The 17,555-nt window shown below is 45.3% G+C and overlaps 1 protein-coding gene across 5 annotated transcripts in view; it reads left to right on the top strand.

The window, feature by feature from the left end:
* Positions 1 to 14,919, top strand: part of GTF2E1 (general transcription factor IIE subunit 1) — a 55,441-nt gene extending 40,522 nt beyond the window's left edge. For all 5 annotated transcript variants that reach the window (XM_049824225.1, XM_049824221.1, XM_049824222.1 and 2 more), the window contains 3 exons: positions 3,312 to 3,513; positions 8,335 to 8,582; positions 12,446 to 14,919. In XM_049824225.1, the coding sequence (XP_049680182.1) occupies positions 3,312 to 3,513; positions 8,335 to 8,582; positions 12,446 to 12,876 (881 nt within the window). In that variant the 3' untranslated portion in view covers positions 12,877 to 14,919. The remainder of the gene's footprint in view (positions 1 to 3,311; positions 3,514 to 8,334; positions 8,583 to 12,445) is intronic.
* Positions 14,920 to 17,555: the final 2,636 nt, after the last annotated feature.

Genomic DNA, 17,555 nt, shown 5'->3' with positions numbered 1-17,555 from the left:
CTGTTTTAAAAGGCAAGGAAAAATGTGGGGCTTATTAAGCCCTGCAAAATGAAGTTGGAGGGATGAGTAAGACAGCAGTTTGTAAATATACCTGAAGGATTAACAGCAAGATGGAAGCTAGTTGAGCTGAGGTGCATTTTTTTGGCACAACACTAAGTAGGTTTGAAAGGAATGGGAATACTTTAGGTTGAAAATTAGGTAGTTTGCAAGTGTCAGAGTAGTGAGAGTCTGCGGCAGTATCCCAAAGGACAGAGTGGAAGGAAGACACCTTGTTGGGCTGGAGATGAGGCTTGAACCCTTTGAGAAGGGTGTGAGCAGGACCCGGGCTCAGACTTAGGAGGCTGTACCCAGTTAAATGTGTTAATTATAGCAGATGCAGCATGTACGTTTGGACATCATGCGTGCAGTGTGTGTGGGCGGTTGACCTTTTCCTTCTCTCAAGTGAAATCAAGTCATTAGGAATTATCTCTTAAATATTCTGGCCCTATACTTCAGAGCTTGAGCTGCTTTAATCTTAGTATGCCTTGGGGAGCCAGATTACCAGCGTATCTGCCCTGCAGAGTCTGGGAGCGGATGAGGAGATGTCTTTCAGATGGCTGGTTTTTTACGTGCAGCCAGAGAGGTGCCTGAGCATGTGTGGAAAAGAGGGGATGTACGCGCTCTTCAATAGCATTTCCAAGATGCAGGAAAGCCTCATGTCTGTTTGCTCCAGGATATCTACTTGTCCTGGTTTGTGCAGTATATTTGAATGGAAGACTATCAGTTGTGTAAGGGCTGAGGGAAGAAATACATCGTCGGAGTGGGAACGTTGCCATTCTCAGCCTTTGGATGGCTTCCACTTCATGATTGTCGCATGCAATTCATATCTGTAAGGAACACATGTCACTGCTGATGTGATGTGCCATGTCATAAAAGCTCTGGTGACATTTTGTGACCTCTTAAAAGTCTAATGAAAGAGGCTTGCAACATATAAATGCCATCTGCCGTAGCAAAGCAACTTCCCAGTTCTCTAATCACGTATGCCTCTTGTAAAATGCTGCATCACCTCGAAAAAAAATCAGCATATTAATGGAGGAAGCTTGTCATTTCACTCATTCCCAGATTCTTTACATAATTCATCTATTAACTTCTTTTTTGCTTATTAAGAACCCTGAGGGGTGGAAGTTGCAGCAAATCCATGATAGCTTTAGGAGTTCCGTTTCATTAGAGCTGTATTTACTTTCTGATTTTTTGGTACTCTGAATTGGAACCATTCTCCCTACGATCTTAATCTTTTGCAGATACTCAGGGGGCTCACAGATGGAAGCGTGAAAAGTCTGAGCTGTCTCAGGAACACGTAACGGGACTTCTGGGGGGGGGGATGTAAAAAGAAGGGAGTTTTCCTCATTAACCTGTGTTTTTTTCACATAGTCCATTATGGGAACTGAGATGTGCTAATTATTTTAAATTGATTCAACTTGTTTGCCAATGTGTCACGCCAGTAGCCTCAGATGTGGGATGAGGAGATCAAACTTTGGCTTCAGTTTTTGCCAGGCTGACAGCTTATATAACTTTCAGTTTTTGAATCAGTAGGGGCAATTTTTACAGCCTGAAAAAATAGGCAGAGTGTTTCATGCTTGGATGGGAGAGAAGAGCACTTTATCCACTTATCCTTTACTTTGCATACTGCTGTTGTTGGGTGCTCTAGCTTTAACATGTACATAGACAAACTTTGTAAAGAGAGAGTTTATTGCAGGAAATGTGTACGTATTACAGGCCACATATACAACACATTCACATTAACTTATAAGTAATGATGAGCAAAAGCTACTTCAGATGGTACTGACGTAGAAAACTGCATCTCTACAGAGAGGCAAGCGATCTACCTCTGGTCATAAGCCGTGCTTCTGTGTGTTTTCCAAGAAGCGTGTAAGCATTGTCTAGCCCTCACAGCCATCAGTGAAGAAGATGGGTCTGGTTTTATTGCTGTATTACAGGCAGAGAAGGAGGTACACTGAAAAATGAAGTGACAAGACTAGCAAATCTGTGTAAGCAGCAAAGCAAGATGCCAGAAGCCCTGGCTCGCCAGCCTGTCTCATTACATCATGCCCGTGTGCCCTGGGCAAACTCCATTTTTTCAACTGTGCTTGTACATAGTGTCGGTGATACAGCAGGCTTCAATACTGGTCCTAATTCTGATTTTTAGACATAAGCTTATCATTTCCCTGATATGACCTATCCTCAGGCTCCCTATTGGTAAAAAGTTCTTTTCCTTTCTTCACTGGAGGTGATGGTAGATGTGTATAGGTGCCACAGAACGGATAAATAAAAAAATCACACAGGCACAAGAGAAATCGAGAAACCTGTGAGCGTCGCTGTGAATGTAAGTGTTATGAGGAGGCAGTGATATGTTCTCAGTCCAGCACTTGCAAGGATAAGTCATTACACTGTGCTGCTCCCCTCGTAGTGGACCATATGGTAAGGTCCTACTGTGCATGTACTGCCCCAAGGGTCCTACTCACAGATGGAGTGATGAAACTGAAAAGCCTGCTGTGCAGGAGTTCAGAAGGGGTTTTTTTGTAACTGCATTGCCATGCAACCATTTCAGTTGCCTTTGTTTGACCTGTTTTTATAGATCCTGATGAGGTCTGTAAAAAGAGCTTATTCCTAATTGCCATTCATACGATTCTTATCTTGCCATTCTTCATATCAAGAAGTTAATATGGGGGTTAGGTGGGATTAGTTTTTTCATTTGCTGCTCTGCAGTAATGACTATTTTGCATGTTTTGGCCCTGAAACAGAAGGAGAAGCCATCTTTTTTGCATTAGTTGCAGAGTGAAAGTGGTTATACTAACAGTTACTGCAGACTGGTTGGTGCAGTGTGAAACTAAACCCTATTTCATTCTGAAATTAGCCTGTTTGCATGGCCTGGGAGATACCAGTGCAAGCACCTGAAACAGAAGATATTTGAACTCCTAAGAGTATATCGTGTAGCATTTTATCACAGCCCAGTCGTAGCTGACATTTAAAATGTGCAGCAAGAAAGCGGGAGTGAGTTTAAGAGATGTCTCAGTAGAGGTACTGCAGCCCATCTGGGCTTTTCAGAGCGAGAAACTGTACCCAACTGGGTATCACTGGATGGCATCAAAATGCTTGCTTTGTTGTCTGCTTAAATAATAACCAGGTACACTGTGTGTGGGAAGGGATTGTTGGGGAGAAAAGCTATTTAGCATCAAGCTAAGAAAACAGCAAAGCATTGCTGTTTCAAAGGCTGTACAAAGAGCTGGGCCTGTTGCTTTCTTTCCAATGCTTAGCAACTTTTCTCATTTTAGGAACTTTCCGCTGTACTTTCTGTGAGACTGAAGTGGAAGAAGATGAATCGGCGATGCCCAAAAAGGATGCAAGGACACTCGTGGCAAGATTTAATGAGCAGATTGAGCCCATCTATGCGCTGCTACGCGAGACGGAAGATGTTAACTTAGCCTATGAAATCCTCGAGCCAGAACCCACAGAGATTCCTGCCCTGAAGCAGAGGTGGGAATGCGCCTGGTCTTCTCCCACTGTGCTGTTTCCTTGTAGTACATTCGTCTGCTCTGTGAGGTTTTCCCAAACCTGGTGCAGCCTTTGGCTGCATTGAGGGCTTACTTGTTCCTTACCAACTATTCAAGCAACTGACCGGTTTCCCCAAGGAATGTGTGGTTTATAAGGAGACAAATGGCCGTAACCATTTTTTATTAAACAAGGCAGATGACTATTCTTCTGGTCAGCCTCCTGTATGTAGTTTTCTGTGGGGTGGGGTACTTGAATTACCTGCTGCTTGCTGTGCTGTAGCTGGTATGTACACCAAGCCCTTGCCCCAGTATTTAAGAAATCCAAACTGCAGCTGTTTGGCAAAGCACTGAGGGTACCATCTACGCTGTCTTCTTCCTCTCAAACCCTTATCTTTCATCTATTCCTTTTGCTTCTACCCAGCTCCTGAAACTAAGCTATCTGCATTCCACACTTAGTGTTCTAGTTCGAAGACATTACTTGTAATAAGGGTATTTTTTCTTCTGATTTTCTCCTACTTTTTACACACCTTTTTGGGAGAAGACCGTGTTATAGTCAAAAACTCTTTAAAATATTCCTACCCATGGGAAATGACACTTTCTTTCAGAACATTCCTAGCTGTACAAAAACAGATTATGTTTAAATAATGCAGAAAGATGTGGGGAGCTGTCAGTTTTGTCAGCTGTGGTGAAATGTGATGCTCTTCTCTGTGTTTAAAAAAAAAAATTAATTAAACACATGGAGGGGGAATGTACCATGCAGGGAAGCATTCCCACAGTGCCTTGGGGTGCTTGGCTTTAGTTAATGGGAGAGCAAGCAAGATACTAATTTTTTTTCTCTCAGGCTAACCTTGAGAGAGAATGTTCCTCATATATTCATGCTAGACAGTTTCTAATTAATATAATTAAATATTCTTTGCCTATTCATAGTCTTTTTCTAGCCAAGAAGGTAACTAATTTTCCTCATCATTCTGATAGAAAAACCGAAGCAATATAGAGAGGGAAAGAGACTTTTCCAAGGTCACTCAACATGTCTTTGGTGATATGGGGAGTCTTTGAAGCCTTTCTGCCCAAGCTGAATCACTAGCCTTTGCTTTAAATCCCTTTTTTGTAGTTTGAGTAGTAGAACTGGGATAACTGCACCAAAAAGAGAGTCATTTCTCAGTCTTTCCCTTCTGTGCACAGGAAATTATCACAGCAGAAGCCTGGTGCTTTCCCATGATTAAATAGCAGCACCCACTTACTTGACTCTTAAATACTTAAAAAACATTGTAAATGATTAATTACTTTGTGCAAGGAATGACAAAATAAATAGGCGGCTTTTTAAATGCTTACTTGAACACAACTTGCTTCAGCACATACAATGATTTAATTATTTATTAACTCTTATTAATTCAAAGCAGCTAATTGCATGAAAGCGCTGCTGTGAGATTATTTTTTTTTTAAAAGTGCTAAACCCTGAGTTATTTATTCCTTTCATTTTTATGGTGTCTTGAGTGTCTGAAATCATTGAGGAAACTGACATTTTGTGATTCTGAAACAAACAGAAAAGGTCACAAAGTGCCTGCATCATCTCTTCGCACCAATGCAGGCGACTTCGTATGTTTTCAGGAGAGTTACAGCTCTAAGCGACCACACTGATATTGCATAACTGCCATTTACCTGCCATGGAAAACCAGGCAGATCTTCATTCGTATCCTTCTATGAGGCTGTTAATTTTCTTAATCTTGGGAGGACATGAATTAGCCCCACAGGTTTTGAAATAAACCTGCTTTACCCAAGCCCTTCTCTGTGGTTTTTGAAAACGGATGGATTTTAATAACCCTTCCATTTTCTTATGTCAAAATAGCATGATTTAATATAACAAAAATCTTCACAGAATTAATGTTCTGTGGTCATGCTATCAAGAACCATGGGTTGTCTGTTGTGAAGTTGAAGCTCTTAAGAGCAGCAAAGTGAAAAAGTGCTTTATTTCAAACACGGCATGGTCCCCATCATGCAAGACCTTTTCTTAATAGTCTGGGCAGGATTGAGATGAAAATTTCCAGTTGTTTCCCATTGCACGGTGTGGTTTCTGTGGGCCATACCTCAGCTATGTCAAGGATTATTTATGTCGCCTTTAAAGGCAGCTAACCACTCATTAAGGGATTTCCATCAGGGTAAAACAACCGATGGGTAACCGAGCAAATGTAGCCACAGCTGGGCCACTGAGCTGCCACAGCTCCTGATTGCAGGGTGGCCATGCAAAGTCTAGACCTAGGCAAGGAAAAAGCAGAACTTGGATCTGAGAGAGAGAGAGAGAAAGATTTAAGAGTGCACTCCCTTCATCTGCTCTGTGCTGCCTCTAAAGCAGCCCGTGCACCTGGCCTTTTGCTGCTGCTGGATCCATGGTGTTTAATCCTGTGTTTTGGAACAGGGTTGCTGAACAGTAAGATCTCTTCTTGCAGTAAGGAGTATTCCCCCGGTCATGTAGTCTTGAAGGGCTGCTCACTCCTACCAACAGTGTCACTGAAGACGCAGTTCCGCAAAGAAGTAAATCAAGGCGCGTTTGCAAAGCTCACTGAGGTCCGAAAGTAGACAGAAAGTGTCTAGATGGTTCCACCTAAGTGTGGGACATTGCAGTAGGTGGCTTAAGGTAATTAGTACTGTAGGTGTCTCTTAGAGTTGTTACTTTCATTTTTGAAATGTTCCTAACATGGAATAAGTGTTTTGCTGCTGAATGATACCGCATAGGGGAAAAAGTCCATTTTAGGCACACTTACAGGGACCTCTGTGCAAAAGTATTATTAGGCAGTTCCTGGCACTACCGAGTATTTAGCTGTCACGCTGCAGTCGTGGGGAGGGAGAGCTTGGGGGAGAGCTGCATTGTGTATCTTGTGAGGAAAGTGGATTACATAAAATCGTCAGGGAAACGCTAGTTAGAGATTTCTATTGTGTGGGAAGCAGAGTGGTGCTTTTCACAGAACACACGCCTGTCTTGGAGAGCTGAAAGGTACCAACACTTGAAATAACGTACTGGAAAGAAGGTCTCTGTGTGGTTCCTTAGGTTATATAAGCAATACATGTGCCTGAGTCTTCTTTCCCAAAATTCAAGGCTGCTGTGAAGTTCTCCTAGCAGGGCTGGCTGCAGGAGAGAACCGGTTAGTGTGTGGACACATGTTAAAACAGATGCTGTGAAGTATTTTACTAACAGACCCCAGCAAATTCACTTTTGGGAGGGTGTGAGTAGCCCTCAATCTAAACTGCAGCTGAACACACCAATATTTTTTTATTTGGGGAAGAGAGATGATCACCTGCCTGCATAGTTTTCCCCTCACTGTTTACCCCTAAAAATCCAGCAGAATTAGTTCATCAGGCAGTGGTTAAGTCCTTGCTGAATTAAAAAAAATTGCATATTACTCAGGTCTTCTCCAACTGCAACCTTATTTTAAGCATCTCAATTAGAGGAAAGGTCTTTGGGTAGATAGCAGCGACTGAACTGTGCTCACTGACAACTTCTGTCAGCTCAGCTGGCACCAAAGCAGGGATGCTGTGAGTATCCATGATGGATTTGCTCTGGACGAGAGGAGGAGTCCAGGCAGGTCTGTTACCTCTGAAAAGCCTTAGGTACCACTGGCAAATGACTGAAATTTTCTGGCTGAGGGTGGGTGCAGTCTGCAGAGGATCTCTTTCTCTGAGAAGATGAAATATGAGTTTGAAGTAGAGGAACAGTCACGTTTGGTTTTCCCTGCCTGGAAAGCAGTGAGTTTCCATTCAGCTGCTTTCCCTGATCAATGCATATGTAGCAGCACAGGCCAGAGACGGTATTTTAGGCTTATTGCTATCGCTATGCAGAAAATACTCCACCTGATGTCCTCTTTCTACCAGATCCAAGCAGGAATGTTTCTTTTCTCCATCAGTCTCCTGAGTTAGAAAGGAGCCTGGAGAAAAATGTGGTGGCTGCAGCTCCTCTTGGAAAACAAAAGGAGGGCTAGGCTTTGACTGTCGTATGCTTTGCATCAGTCATTGCCTTTCTTTATCCAGCTTTTCCACGATTAAGACAGTTCTGTCTTGCCTCCTCCAACACATCATCACCACACAAAGGCCTTTGCCCAGCCCTGGTTCTCTGGTTTGAAGGTGCCCTCTCATCTTTTCTTCTCTTCTGCCTGGACTTCCCAGTCCTCCCAAGGCTGTATCTGCGGATAGTACACATCTCCTGTGTAACACAGGAGGTGTGACTTACCACAGGAGTTGTCACTTACCACAGGAGTTGTCACTCACAATTCAAGCAAAGGTTTGAACTGTGTTTTTCATGGTGAGTTAACTCCTTCACAAGTCCTGTGAATAACAATGGTTCACAGATCTGAGCATGCTGGGTCTCTGGGCCTATCATCTTAACTTGTTTAAACTTTAGTGCTTTTTTTAATGCAGCGTAGTGTTGCTGTGAAAAGGCCAAAAAGAGACTTTTCCAAACACCAGATTACTGTTCAGCTATGTTTTTCTGCTGTGATTTTTATTTCAGGGTATTCTCAGATTCTATGTTTGTTCTTACATGAGTGCATCAGCAGCTTTAGTGCTGTCTTCTCTTTTCAGCATCTGTTGTGGAAGTTGCCATGGCCTCAGGTAGGGTTTCCCATTAGAGACCCCCAAGTTCCCCAAACCATCAAGCTGGTGTAGAAATTCCTGGCACCACATGTTAGAGATCAGAATGCAAGTTCTCAGTGCAGATCGTGGGAGATAACTAATCATAGTTTTAAGTGTTGCGATGCTGGCTGAGGAAGGGCTTGTTCTGACTGCTTGTGTTTTTATCTCTTTGACTTTTATGTAGCAAGGAGCGTGCAGCTGGTACTGGTTCAGGGACAGCAGCTGGCATTGCTGGTGGACACCATCGGGAAGCATGGACTACAAAAGGACCATCGTATGAGGACTTGTATACCCAGAACGTTGTCATCAGCATGGAGGACCAGGAGGATCTTAACCGGTCTGCAAGTGAAGGAAAGCCAGCCAGAGAGAGACCAATTTGGCTACGGGAGAGCACGGTGCAGGGGGCTTATGACCCTGATGAAATCAAAGATGGTAAGAAAATTGACAGAGCAGAAGTACTGCTCTGCTTATGTGATGCTCTTAGAGTGCTGTCAAAAATATGTTCCCCTGTATGTGTACAGCTGTTGCTCCCTACACTCCAGATTTTTTCTGCTCCCCTCTGCTGTGCAAAGCACCTGTGTGTAGGTAGATGTAAAAAAATCCTAGTTTATTAGATCCAGGATTGAAGTCCAGGTCAGTAAAGCTGAGTTACCCACAAAATAGTTTGTGCTTCTAAAATGTTAATTATCTGTTACGTCTTCCACCTTGAGAGTTTATTGGTTTTGGACAAAGGTCTTCCAGTCTCATCTAGAAAGCTGCCTGCCTAATAGGTCACTGCTGAAAAATAATATTTGTTAACATTCAGTCACTCTGAAGCCTACCAAATCTACCAGCAGTGTTTTTGTGCTCCCAGCTGCCTTCTTGCCAATTGTTTTTCAAAATGTGTTTTATATGAAGAATATGTCAGAAATAAAGCTTCTGGAAGAACAGTAGGAAGGCCTGTCACCATGGCAGGTGAGTCTTTATTGCTTTCTGTTTGTTTCTCATTATCTTTGCTTTTATTTCATTCATGTTGGGGTCGGGCTGTCTATAGACAATAGTCAAGATCTTGTAACCACTAGTAGAAACACTCTGCTTTGGTAAGTGTGCTATTTAAGCTTACACACTAAAAATAGAAAATAGAGACCTTCTATGATTTTTACAAGAGTGAATCAATAGATGCAATCTTCCAAGTCATTTGAGGATTATAGAAGGAAATTGTTGGTGCCCTAGGAAGAGAAGATGGCAAAAAGGAACTGCATGTGTAAGCATGAGACCCTGGAATCAGTGCAATGCTCAGGAGAGGAGTGGAGTATGGAGGTATAGCAGAAGTGAAGAAAATGGGTGTGAAGTAGTGGTCAGAAGATATCTAATGATCTTGTTTGTGTGTAACACCTTTCGAGCATACGGATCCCAAAACTTTTTCCAAATAGGTTAAACAAAGTGAGGTGACTGAAGCAACCTCTTCCTGCAGTCTTGTTTTGGGTTTGTGTGGTGGGATTTTGGTAGCAGGGGAGAGGCTGCAGGGGTGGCTCCTGTGAGAAGCTGCTAGAAGCTTCCCTGGCTCCAAGTTGGACCTGCCTCTGGCCAATGCCGAGCCCATCAGTGATAGGGGTAGCACCTCTGGGATAATGTATTTAAGAAGGGAAACCTGCAGTGGAGTTTGGGAAGTGAGAGAAACACCTATGCAGACAGCAAGGCCAGTGAAGGAGGGGGAGGAGATGTGCCAGAGGAGGGGATGCCCCTGCAACCTGCGGAGGTGAGTGGCGGAGCAGATGCCCACCTGCAGCCCATGGAGGACCCCACGCTGCCGCAGGGGACGAGTGAGGAGTCCTCCCCTGAGGAGGAAGGAGCCGCAGAGACAATGTGTGACGAACTGACCTCAACCTCCATTCCCTGCCTCCCTGAGCTGCTGTGGAGGAGGAGGCAGAGAATTCAGGAGTGAAGTTGTGCTTGGGAAGAAGGGAGGGGTGCGGGGAAGGTGTTTTAAGATTTGGTTTTACTTCTCGGTATCCTTGTTTTGGTTTGATTGGTAGTAAATCAAATTGATTTTGTTTCTTCCCCAAGTTGAGTCTGTCTTTTGCCCATGACCATAAGCAGTAGGTGATCTCTCCCTGTCCTTGTCTCGACCCATGAGCATTTCTTTATATTTTCTCCTCCTCATCCCACCGGGGCCAGGGGCGGAGGAGTGAGTGAGCAGCTTCATGGTGCTTTGTTACCGGCTGGGCTGAAACCACGACAAGTCTGTAGCAGATGTTGTGTTACTCACCAGCCATGGTGAGTTCACACCCCAGTTTTTTCTGCTAGACATTCCATTCACCTGTAGTTTTAAATTGGCTCCTTGAGATGACTTTTGTTGTACACAGCATAAATGTTTCTCAGATGCCACTGAGGGGGAGTATATCTGCTTACAGCACAATGGCATCACAGCTTAACCTCCACCACTAGTGGAGATCAAAGAGGGAACTTGTGGAAATAGCCTGAAGTGGCTGCTGTAACGTGTTTCTATAGCTCTTGGAAGACATAAACAGGGAGGAAGGAAACTTGGGACTGTTGACAGGAGAGGTTCACTGCTTGGATCTGACAGGAGCAGTTCTCACAAGCAAGAGACAGCCCCGCTCCTGAGCCACAAAGTCAGACTTTGTGCAGCTATCCCAGGCTGTGGTCGCTTCACAGTTCTCAGTGTGATGAGCTATGATATTATCTCACAGAAATGCTCTCCAGTAGCCTCTTATGCTCTACAGTCACAAGCAACAAGCTGAGCATAAGGCTGCCAACACAACGCCTTCATTCTTCCTTTCTTTCAAGAATTTTGCCAGTGCATTAATAATAGTAGTTGCAGCCATCACCCGTTACAACTTCATTTACAATAAAAACATGAGTCTAATAAAGTTAGGGGTGGGTCTTTTGGCCTTTATTTTACCATAGGAAAGGAGTGACCACAAACTCCCCTGGCTTTTAGTGCTAAAAGCAGAACTTACTTCCTTAGTTCACCTGTTTCTCAGCATTTTTTTCCACTCAAGTTGAAAAAAGTAACCAGTGTATTTTTGACCCTGGGGGAAAGGCTTGGGCCCCAACTGCCTGGATGTGCTGCTGAAACCATGAGGTTCCAGGCCTGGGAGAAGCAGGCAAGTGGCTTTAATGTATGAAGGCAGAATGCTGTCACCTAAGCTCCAGCAGTTGTTCGTAGGCAGCATCTTTAGGTGCAAGAAAGTTTGCCACAGGGAGTCTGTCCTACTTTTTAGGCCTTGTTTTTACATAAGGTTCTCTGTATTTCATTTTTTTGTTCCGGGTGTTTTTTCTTTTTTTTTTTTTTCCCTACTGCCTGTAGGTTTATTGGTGCTGGGTGGAGTGACAGTCCTCTCACCAAATGTAGGATTAGGAGAAGTTTTCTGCAGAATGCCAGTATTTCAACAGAATTTTACCTTTTGAATCCTTGAACTACAGACGCCCTGCCTACCCAAGTCATGTCAAACCCTCCTAGTTATTATACAGGCAAGCTTACTGAAAGAGGAGCACAGGCTGTGTGTCTGTCAGCTGCAAAACTGCAGTCTCCTTCAAATAAGAGGTCCAGGGAGTTTACCAGACACGGCTACTTTGAATGTTGTTTTATGGTTTCCGAATACTCGCTGTATGCCAGGATTCATCTGCTTCCCCATCTTAATCCTTATACGGGGAGCTCGGCAGGGCAGGGCCTGGTTTTGGGTCTGTATTTATGGTCTATGCTGGCAACGCCTGTGCTCTTGGTCATCACGGCAAGTCCTCGAGGCTGTGGTCGTCCAACCTGGAAAGAAAGGGACAAAAAGGAAACAGCCTGTGCTTGTTTACCTGTGAAACAGTACCGAGCTACTCGCTGTGTCTCAGACAAGTGTCATCGCTGGGTGCGTAGCCTGGGTATCTGGAACCCCAGATTTAGGACCCAAGGACTGCTTTCTGCTCCACAGTAAGGAAAGTGCATCGGCCCAGCTGAGGGGTGCCTGAGTTGGACACCCCCCGGGGAGGTCTTTTCCAGGTGCTTGCCCATCATGCGTTTTTTGTCTTCTCTTGCGATGTGCTCCTGGCCAAGGCTCCCAGCTGGGAACCACAGTGACTCTAGGCTTCCCAGCAACTAGGAAATGTCAGTACTTGCTCTGCTGTTATGAGAAGAAAACATAACTATCTCTGTCTTTCAAAGGAGAAGAGGAGCTGGTATAGAGAACGGGTGTGACTTGGCCAAGCATGCTCAGTAGCAGTAATTAATACAGGTTCAGAAAGCCTTCAGGGCTGTCACCCAGCTCTTTGTGAGGAAACGATCATTCCCTTGTGTCTCTTTGCAGGGAGCCGGGATCTGGATGCCTTCCAGGACCGTGAGGAGGGCCGGGCAGCTCTGGATGATAATGAGGAGGTGATGCGTGCCCTGCTTATCCACGAGAAGAAGACACCTTCTGCTTCAACAGTCACCATCGGAGGTGCCGCTCCTCTCTCCGGTGCCAACGCTAGTGACTCCGAGAGCGAGACAAGTGAATCAGAGGAAGAATCCCCTCCCCGCCCTCCCGCTACGGCCACCTCAATGTACGGGCTGGAGGACGAGGAGGAGGATGAAGAGTTTGAGGTGGTGGCAGAAGACCCCACTGTCACAGTGGCTGGGCGTCCACACTCGTACAGCCAAGTGAGCCAGCGCCCTGAGCTGGTGGCCCAGATGACACCAGAGGAAAAAGAGGTTTACATAGCCATGGGGCAACGCATGTTTGAGGACATGTTTGATTAACTGCTTCCTGCCACGGCATTTTTTAAAAAGTGACTTTTTAAGCCAGAGACTCCCTAGTAAAACAGAAGACTGAAGCGCATCTTTCCTCCCCTGTGCGCAGGGACCCTGGGCGTTGGGACTGCTAATCTCAGGCATTTTGCTTGCCAGAGTGGGGGAGCAGGAAGGCTGCATGTGCCAAGACAGGTAGGGGAGGACGTGTCTCAGGAGTGAGTAAGCTTGCAAGGTAAAAATCTGCTTCAGGGTGCCCTGCGCAGGCGCTGCTTTAACCTTCTCCAGGGCCCTAGCAGCTGCCTCCCCCCAATTGCTTTGAGTTGGTTTTTGTTGCAGATCCCAGTGAAGTCCACATCCCTGCCCTCAGAGGACGTAAGGGCTCGGTAGTCTGATCAGAGTGCTCTGCAGAGGAGGGCGTAAGTAACATTACAGCTGCTAGTGCTCAGTGAGGGGAGAGGAGAGGGAAGCACTCGTCTGCTGATGGCAAACTTGGGCAGGGCTTGTAGCTGACCTCCTGCCAGCAGCCACTGCCCACTGGAGTGGCTATTTCTAAGCGGGCCTGTAGGCAGCAACCTTTTCTTGCTCCCATTCGCTCCTTGCTAGGTCTCAGCACCTCAAGGTCAGGTGTAACTTGAAACACACAGAGTTGAAAGCCTTGGCAAGCATACCGAGTCACTCTTTGTCAGTGTAATGAAAGCCTTCCATGGACCTGAGCTCTCAGAGCACTCTGACTTACCAGGAGATACCTCCGTTTTCCAGTATTGCTGCCTGTTGCTTCCGCCTAGCCCTGTCCAAACCAGTATTGCAGACTGTTCATAGTGGGCAGGGCTGCAGTCAGGCAGTTCCAGAGAAATAGCTTAGGTAGGTTTTATTTGCAGTCACACCAGGGCTGTATCATTTTAAGAGGAATTATGCAATTTTGAATTCTGCTTTGGCACACTCTTCTACCATAGAAAAACATTTATCAGTGCCTACAGAGCAATTTCATATTTTTAATGTTTTTCTCTTCCAATTGAAAATGTTGTTTTTTAAAGTTGTTGTGTTTTCCTATCCAGTACTACAATAAACCAAAATAATAGAAGAATTTTGTGTTCCAGAGGGTAGGGGCAGTATTACGTGCTGTTCCATTTACATGGGCAGCATGAATTTGCTGTTCACCGAGACTGTAAATCTGTTTTATACTAACTATGCTTTCTATGTTCAGCTAACCTTGTAATGCCTCCTTTGTGGTTTTATTTTCAGCCTCTTGATATTTTGAATCCCCTCTTTTTTTAAATAGTGTTTTAAATTTGCTTTTAAGTCATTTTAAAGAGGAATAAATAAACAGAAACTTCTCCCCTTTGTCATCTTCCAATTTGTCATGTGCATAGTTGGGAGTGTTGTTTGCTTATCATTTTGATTTACTTGATTCAAGAAAAAAAAAAACAATTTGAGGCTCTCCTTTGAGGGAAGGACTATTTGAAATCCCAGTGCACATTGTTTCTTCTCACCAGAGCTTCCCTGAATGCCTCCTGGAATCTCCTGCACTTTCAGGAGGGATGTTTCATTACACTGGTGCTGTGGGAGGCCCTTTTTGATCAGTACTTCCATTCCTTTCCTCCTTCCTCGGGGGAAGCGTAGGCTGATGGTGGAGGTCTCACAGAGTCTGTATTGCTAGTTAAAATGGTACTCTTGTGTTGACAGACTTCCAAGATCTGGTATCAAGCTTCTAGATATCAAGCCCCAGAGCCGGTAAGTCAGACTCAGTGATCAGCTAACAGAAAAAAAGTGCTGTACCAACTTTGTCTAGATTTAATCTGGTTCAATTCAAGGTTAACACTGGAGAAGGGCAGGTAGATTTACAAGTAGCCAAAGACAGAAACTGAGAACTAGTCCTGAATACAGTGCAACTACTCATGCTCGTAACTCACCCGTAGTTTATACTGAGTTTTTAGTCTGCAAAAGCAAACTGTAGGTTTATTAAACCTTAAGTGAAGAAATACTGGGTTTTACTGTAAGAGCACTGATACTGCATCTATGTCCAGCATGATCATCTATAAAGTAGTGGTTTTACTTAATAAACACATTTAATTGTGGTTTGTATGGCGGTTGTAATTTTTGTCATTCAGTAAGGCATGTCCTGCAAATCAGGGGATCGGTGCGGTGGTTGGTAGGGCATGCCTTCCGTCTCTCATCCACCACACGCAGCCCTCGGGAGGACTGGTGAGGTCAAGATACGCGAGCAGATGCCGTCATTGTTTCCTGCCCTCTCTAACAGCTTCTGGCTCTCGGAAAGGATGGCTGCTCTGCTCTGTTCCAGCCGGTTAGGGCTGTTGTCGAAGGACAACGATACGCTGCTACTGCCCTGTCATGACAAGCACGGCTTGAATGAACAGGAGCGTGTACAATCGGTAATGTCTTTTTTTTTTTTTTCTGCAATTGAAGCAGGCCTCTGCACGTATGCCAGAAGAGGAAGAACGGCCACTGCTGCAAGCAAAGCCAGCCACTGCCAGCAGGTTGGTGCTAATGTAAGGGATAAAGCCGTCAATTCTGAGGAAGGCCCCAGCCATTTCCTCTAGCTGCTGGACCACATGTGCTGCATTAACGCTAACTCAATAATGCCATGAGCACGGTCGAGCACTGAAGCCTTCCTGGGTGAATGTTCTGTCTAACCCCATTCAAGCCAGTTTCTGTGTCTGCTTTCAGCCTAAAGTGCGCTTTATCTGATGAGTGCACTTGAAGGCAGGGCGCTCAGGCTGGAAAGAAAAATGCATTTCTCAAGCTGCTCACGCTCCTTTTCCCAAAGATCAGAGGTGCCAGGTGCCTCTTCCAGCTGGGCAAGAGCTGCCTCTGTCCCTGCTCCCATTGCGGGTCAGGGAAACCGCAGGAGAGTGATGTCCTCCCTGGCTCAGCACAGAGCAGGCCAGAGCACATCAGTGAAGCTGCTGATGGAGGGGAAGATCACTATAGGTGCTGGAAAACAACAATGTTTTAATCTTTTCTACTAAGTTCCCAAAATTGGGCTTCCTCCATCCAACTCTTCTTTTCCTCTGTTGCTGCCTCCTTCAAACAGACTCAGATTAAACAGACTGTTGCTCTGTGAGAATCGAGGGATTTGAAGATCCCCTGGAGGAAGGGCGGAAAAATAGCATCACCTCCTCCCTGAGACATCTAAGGAGCCCTGCCTCGGTGATGCCCGCAGTGCCGGGGCATGCTGCGGAGAAGTTTGACAGGGCCTGGGGGGGAGAAGCAGCCAGCTGTGCTTGGGTCTCTGTCTCCTGCTGTGCCCCCATGGCAGGAGAGAGAAAATGGTCTTGGGAATCAAATGCAAGACAAAGGCTTCATGGAAATGGAAAGTTTATGAGCAGGTGGAAGGACATGTCAGCAGCAGGGCAAGCCGGCAGGCTGTCCAGTGTGTTTTCCTGGGCGGGTTGTGGAGGAGAAGCAGCAGCAGCAGCTCCATTCCTCTGCTCTGGTATGTGTCGGCATAAACAAGTGAGGCTGCGGGCTCGGTCCCTTGGAGGAGGGAGGTGTCATGCAATGCTGCAAGAAATTTCCTAGGACTGGTATTGCCTTATCCTACTGGAAGGCCTGGGCAAGGTAACTGTGTCCCTGGCTTGTTCACAGGAGGCTTTGGAATATTGATCTAAGCATGGACAGCCAAGGATCCCTAAGCATCACGATGCACTCCAGTTTAAAGTGTATTGACTGTGAGTCAAAACAGCTTCTCCTCCAGGAGGACGGGAGCTGGGGCTGAAGAGTAGCTTTTGCTGAGCTGCTTCCAGAATAATGATCAATATTTATAAAGTCCAAGGAGATCATCAGTTATACAGTCTTGATAGGAGGCGTAGCCAGATGCTTGAAGCTGTTTAAGATTTAATTGTAGAGAGTCATGGAGAGGCCACTGCCTAAAAGGAATGGCAGCCTAAAGTGTGGGAAGCAATGTCTGACTGCTGGTGCTCCTGGAAAGCTGCCTGCCTACCTAGCAGAGAGCAGAGCACTGGCAGCGCCGGGCTGTCCAGGAGTACAACCCCTTCACTGTGGCAGAGCTATTTTCTCTCTCTTTCAAAGTTATCCAGGGAAATCTGGGCTTTTTTCTCTTTGGGATACCTAAATGAACAGCCAGAAGGTGGTTTCTTATTCACCAGCATTAATTAGATTGAGAGAGAGAATGAACCTAATTTATGTTTAAACAAAAATCAGATTTTGGAAGCGCCTGCTGTATCATTAAAAAAATGTATTAAGGACAGTGAGTATTTGTGCAACTGTCCTGGAAGCAGCAGACAGAGAGTCTCTGAACAAGATGCTTTAAATATAATAGGTATTTTTGCTTAAAATATGTCTCTGACCTAAATATAATTTAATTTCCATCCCTTTGAACAGTTTGATGCTAATGAACCAGCCAGGGATGGCAGAGAGGAGGCTGAGCCAGCCGCATCGGAAGCGACTCGGCTCCACTGCAGTGCGTTAGAGACCCTGCATGTGCTTTATCCCGGCTGCACACGGTGACAAATGCGCAAATCCTGCCGAGAGCTCGCCACAGCAGCAGGAGGAAACCTTGGGCTGCTCAGCTGGAGAAACAGGCAGGGATCCAGCCTGAAAATTAAGGCTGATCAAATATTGTTCCACAAGCATTAATGTCTGTGTACAAAAACAGGTACGTCTGGCTAGGAGGAAAAATCACATCTCATATAGATGTGATTAAAGTC

Source organism: Accipiter gentilis, chromosome 21 (assembly GCF_929443795.1).
Source record: "Accipiter gentilis chromosome 21, bAccGen1.1, whole genome shotgun sequence".
Classification (NCBI taxonomy): domain Eukaryota; kingdom Metazoa; phylum Chordata; class Aves; order Accipitriformes; family Accipitridae; genus Astur; species Astur gentilis.
The sequence above is the reverse complement of the archived record's forward strand: the minus strand, read 5'-3'. Positions and strand labels throughout refer to the sequence as shown.